We start from the raw sequence: 6,000 nt of genomic DNA, 5'->3' as shown, positions 1-6,000 counted from the left end.
ATGGACTCTGAAAAACAAACTGAGGGTTCTAGAGGGGAGGGGAGTGGGAGGATGGGTTGGCCTGGTGGTGGGTATTGAGGAGGGCACGTTCTGCATGGAGCACTGGGTGTTGTGCACGAACAATGAATCATGGAACACTTCATCTAGAACTAATGATGTAATGTATGGGGATTAACATAAGAATAAAAAAAAAAAAAAAGAATGAATGAGCTACCTTTTGCCTGAGGGAAAACCCCTATTACCTTGGGTCCTGCATATTTAGGAAGCCCTGAAAGAAGAGGTCTCCCTCAGGCTCTTCAGTGGAGAGAGTTCAGCGGCCACTGCTGAATGTAAACCCAGGAGCCCAAAAGCCCCTGGCTAGAGGAGGGAACCATCAAAAGAACAGCCTTCAGCTCTTCTCTGGTGCTCTTAATGTCTACCTGATGCTTATTGCCAATTTATTTTTTCCTTGTCTTTGTTCTAGTAAGTCATAATGGTAAATTTAAAATAATGTAGAACCCTGTGTATCATTCATTCATTTGTTCATCGATGTAACATCGATTGACCACCTATAGTGTGTCAGGCACTATGGATTCAAAGATAAAAAGTAATCTCTATTCTTGAGAAATTTACATCGGGGGGAAGAAGACAGATAATTAGTTTCTCAGTAGTATGATTATGATTTGTGCTATAATAAAATAATAGTGGTGAAAGGTGTATGATATATATAATACATACATGTTTTCATGAACTTGTAAAACATACACTTTACCCATTTTTATTTATTTATTTATTTATTTTTATTTATTTATTTTTTTTAAAGATTTTACTCATTTATTTAACAGAGAGAGACACAGCGAGAGAGGGAACAGAAGCAGGGGGAGTGGGAGAGTGAGAAGCAGGCTTCCCGCGGAGCAGGGAGCCCGATGCGGGGCTCGATCCCAGGACCCTGGGATCATGACCTGAGCCGAAGGCAGACGCTTAACGACTGAGCCACCCAGGCGCCCCCACTTTACCCATTTTTAACTCCTATGTCCATTATAGTACAAAAATGGAATTATTGTAGGTAGCCGATCATTCAGTAGTATCCATTACCATCAGCCTCTTGCTCAGCACTTCATTTATTCTTTCTGACAACAAGAAGCAAGGTTGAGGGGCGCCTGGATCGCTCAGTCATTAAGCGTCTGCCTTCGGCTCAGGTCATGATCCCAGGGTCCTGGGATCGAGCCCCACATTGGGCTCCCTGCTCCGCGGGAAGCCTGCTTCTCCCTCTCCCACTCCCCCTGCTTGTGTTCCCTCTCTCACTGTGTCTCTCTCTGTCAAATAAATAAATAAAATCTTAAAATAAACAAAAAAACAAGAAGAAGCAAGGTTGACTGGCTTGAGCTTCATTTCGTTTCATTTTCCTGGTAAAGTCTTTGTGTTATTAGCTGTAATGAACACTGATGTCAGCCAGTCATAGTGGGGAGAAGAGATTTGGGTAATCCATTGCATATGTCAATTGATTTCCAATGTGTAGTGTAAGGGAGAAACTATACATTTTAAATGACCTTTATTGAGATACAATGTACATATAAAATGCAGTTATTTTATGTATATACTTGGGTTCATTCTGAAATTGTATACACCTGTATAACCATCATCACAGTCATGATAGAGAACATCTTGACACCCCTAAAAGGTCTCTTATTTTCTTTTGCTGTCAAAGGTAGAGTCCCACCAGCCCCAGCCTTAGGCAACCACTCATCTGCTTTCTATTATTACAGATTAGTTTTGCCTGTCCTAGAATTTCATATATATGAAATTAGACACTATGTACAATGTTGTATCTGGCTTCTTTTGCTCAGTATAATAATATTTTTGAGATTATTCTATGTTGTATAGACAATGGGTATGTTCCTCTTCATTGCTGACTGGTATTCTGTTTTATGGATATACCAAAAAAATTTTTTTAAAGATTTATTTATTTATTATTTTAGAGAGTATGCAAGTGAGCAGGGGGAGGGGCAAAGGGAGAGAGAGAATCTCAAGCAGACTCCCCGCTATGCGTGGAGCCTGATGCGGGACTCGATCCCATGACCCTGAGATTATGACCTGAGCCAGAATCAAGAGTTGGACACTTAACGGAGTGAGCCACCCAGGCACCCCTGGATGTACCAAAATTTGTATATTCATTCACCTTTTGATGGACATTTGAAGTTTTATTTTCCAGTTTGGGCTATTATGAATAAAGCTGCCATATGAACATTCATTTATAAGTCTTTATGTAGATATGTTTTCATTTCTCTTGGGTAAATATATAAGAGTGTAATTACTGGGTCACAGTAAGTGTATTTTTTTTTTTTTTTAAAGATTTTATTTATTTATTTATTTGACAGAGACACAGCAAGAGAGGGAACACAAGCAGGGGGAGTGGGAGAGGGAGAAGCAGGCTTCCCGTAGAGCAGGAAGTCCGATATGGAGCTCGATCCCAGGACCCTGGGATTGTGACCTGAGCCGAAGGCAAATGCTTAACGACTGAGCCACCCAGGCGCCCAGTGTATGTTTAATTTTATAAGAAACTGCTAAACTGTGCGAAAGTAGTCATACCATTTTAAATTCCCACCAGCAGTGAGTCTACCTAGAGGGCTTTCTCCAGTCCCCTTTCTCAGTCCACATAATTATGTTGCTTAACTAATGACCAGCCTGCCTTCATTCCACCTTGGCAAAAGTGAGTCTCAAACTCTGTACCCACAGCTCTGGTCTTTCCTAATAGACAGGAATGTAGTCCCAAGAACCTGCTGCTTTTACTCCTTTTTCTTATTTTGATTCAGTTTATCTCCTCTGAGTCCAGTTTTCTCATTCTAACACCCTGACCTCACTTAACACTTTGAATTTCTTAAAACATTACCATTTCTACCTAAGATATTGCTAATTCTACCTCCTACCCAGTGACTTTGACCATTAGTCATGTGGAATAGGACTGGAAGCTCCCTTCTTTGGGGTTGTAAGCCTCACAAGACAGTTTTTGCCCACTGTAGGACCTGACTGAGAAATCAGTAGAACATATTTGTTCCTCTGAGGTTAGGAGGCTAAGGATTCACTTAGCTAAATGGTGTCCAGAGTTTGGGAAAGTACTTAATTCTGTTGTTAAGCCTATATATCAGGTTCACAAATCTATTCCTTAATGGTAGACTTAAGCTTATTTATTTTAGACCAGAACAGATATGTGGCTGTATACACATACCCTTATTTCCCACATTTGTATTCACTGTGTTGGGAATCTATATTTTATGTATTCATGCATAAAGTGCCTAGTTTAGTGTCATACAACCTCTGGGCACTCAATAAATATTAACTAAACTGAAGTAATGGCATCCCTTATAAATATTCATAAGCAAATAAAACTAAGTATATGGAGTATGAAGTACTCTTCTCGAAAATGTTTGGGTTAAAATGATTAAAAACTGGTGTGGTGATTTCATTATGTGACAATATAGGTATTGCTGGAGCTATTCACTAGTTTTAGACATAGTATACTGAGGGAGATAAATATGTATATCTATATTATATAAATATATATAATAACACATTTATTTTACTATAGGCTATGTCTTATGAGCTAATGAGAACTGACTAGCTAGATGGATGGATGAAATCCATTTCTGGCAGAAATCTTTAAAGCCTTTGTGTGGCTAATAACACTTATGAAGCACCTTCTAATCAAGTAGACTAGAGCACAGATGATAGGGTAGAGCCTTGACCTGGCCTTCTACTGTTGGGGAAAGAGCAGAATTCTCTTCAGTGCATAGCTGTTCCTCAACTTAACTGTGAGGACTGCTCAGACTTGTTGGGTGACATACTTCATTTCTGAGTATGTGGAATTCAAGTTACTTTAGAAGGCAAGCATTGTCAGTCTGTCTCTGAGGTGTGAAATTTACACTGTGCTTTCTTGTTGATTTCAACTAATCCAAAAGTGAGAGCAGCGCTCGGTGTGTCATTGGTCACATACCATTTTTTGGAGTTGGATCATCTGTAGAGAGGTGAGAACACTACCCAATATGTAAAGGCATGTCTTAGCTATTCAACCCACCAAAAATGTAAAATAACATTTATGAAGAAAGCGCATCCAGGCAGCTGATTTTATTCTGTCTCTTAACTCCCATGCCATTCTCTTCCTCCTGCAGATCATGTTTCAGGCATATGGAGACAAACAGGGACCACTGCATGGAATGTTAATCAACACTCCGTATGTCACCAAAGACCTGCTTCAATCAAAGAGATTCCAGGCACAATCCTTGGGGACAACCTACATATATGATATCCCAGAGATGTTTCGGCAGGTAAAGGTGGCTAACTGGAGGGAATCTCATATGTTCCAAAGAGACAGGATTTTTCCTGAATTTCCATTAGAGGCAGCTTAGCCTGGAATGGGGGCACTCCCAAAGGGCAGGAAATACCTTAACACCACTCTCATTTCTATCTCGTTTGGGATTCGGTGACTGCCAACTCCAATATTGGGTAGTTCTTTATGAATTAACGGAATGGTGAGGATAGAAGCCTCTGTTGAGTAGAAGAAAGTAAACTGAGACAGCATGCCTGTGATGGTAGTTTACAATAACCTGTGTGAGGAGTTATGTTCAGGTATATATCTCCTAAGCCTATAATCAAATTATGGATATTAAAAAAGAGGCTTGGAACTCTCTCTTTTTCCTGTTTTCCAAGATAACCCAGGTCTTTAGCTGATAGCCTAGGTTAATATGATGAGAATCAATACTGGTAACATATACAAAGGATATAGAGTTCATGACACACAGTTTAAAGTATCAATTCTTTTGTGGGAGATTTATTATAGCTGAATAAAAACTAGTGTGAAAAAATACGACATTATGATTCTCACCCTTTATATGAAAATAAATTCCTTTGATCTGTATGGTGAATCATCTCTATGCTACAGATTTTTCTTCCATCAATGGAAGGCAAGAAAAGTACATTCGCAGCAGAAAATGCAACAGATAAAGTATCAAAAGAATACTGAATTTGTCCTTTAAAAAAATCTATGAATATAGGATTTTTCCAAGTCTCCTAGTCAGTACTACCAGTATTACCACATTTGAATTTTAATAAAGTAATATATGTGGCCTTGGTAAGCAGTCTATCTGTAATTCCTGTATTATTCACAAGTATAAGATTTCCTTTATGTAGTCATTTGTTTACAACAGAAACATAGCTATCTTCATTTAGTATTACCAGCATTAGTAGCCTACAAGTGGAGTGTTGGTTCTGTTCCCCAATGCCAGAACTATAAATAGAAATGTCATTCTATATAATTCTCCTTATAGAATAGACATAAACACTGTGATTGGAACATGTAGGTATGAATGTGTCATATTGCCTTTAAATGTTGCTTTGAGACAAGCAAAGAAACAACCAGTTCCCACTTCATGAGGCATTTGTTTTGGTAATATGGAAGTTGGAAATGGAAATTATAATGGTTTTTAAGTGGATCAGTGTGTCTGTCTGTCTTCTCATTTTTGAGCAAAATTGATCTGCACATTTACAAATAGTCCTCCACCCCTCATGAACTAATTCCTGCATGCGGGCTGATAGATCTGAAAAGAAAGAGGATGCTTCCCCTGAACCTAGTCTAGTAGAAACGTTTTTCTTGCCTTCTTGGGTTTTCTTTGTATTAGCTGAGTGTCATATCACTTTTCCTGATTATTTTTCTATTCCTCTTGGATTTTTCTTCCATTTTTTAAAAGAGGGATTAATGCTACTTAGTTTTTTATTTTAATTTTCCTGGGGGGTTAGTGGTCAGGTCTGTTTGTTAGGTCTGTTGTGTTTGTTAATGCTCTATGCTGATTCAGAACTCAGCAATTTGACTTTGTTGGAAAAGTGCCTGCTTTTGACCTGTGAAAAACATTATGTGAAAAATAATTACAAATCTGTTTTTTAACTGAGAATGAGAGCTGCAGAATTTGGCCTAATGCTTCGATGCTCAGCAGAACACTTGGAAAGGAAAGAGCAAAATCAGATTGACTG

At 38.6% G+C, this 6,000-nt stretch overlaps 1 protein-coding gene across 1 annotated transcript in view; it reads left to right on the top strand.

Annotated features, from left to right (window-relative positions):
* The window catches only part of ACACA (acetyl-CoA carboxylase alpha), a 236,136-nt gene that overhangs the window by 137,590 nt on the left and 92,546 nt on the right, over positions 1 to 6,000 (top strand). Inside the window, exons 39-40 of the mRNA XM_081805979.1 lie at positions 1,864 to 1,870; positions 4,079 to 4,301. Of these exons, the coding sequence (XP_081662105.1) occupies positions 1,864 to 1,870; positions 4,079 to 4,301 (230 nt within the window). The remainder of the gene's footprint in view (positions 1 to 1,863; positions 1,871 to 4,078; positions 4,302 to 6,000) is intronic.

This window comes from Leptonychotes weddellii, chromosome 15, assembly GCF_054177405.1.
Source record: "Leptonychotes weddellii isolate Sample4059 chromosome 15, ASM5417740v2, whole genome shotgun sequence".
NCBI classification, from domain to species: Eukaryota; Metazoa; Chordata; class Mammalia; order Carnivora; family Phocidae; genus Leptonychotes; species Leptonychotes weddellii.
The sequence above is the reverse complement of the archived record's forward strand: the minus strand, read 5'-3'. Positions and strand labels throughout refer to the sequence as shown.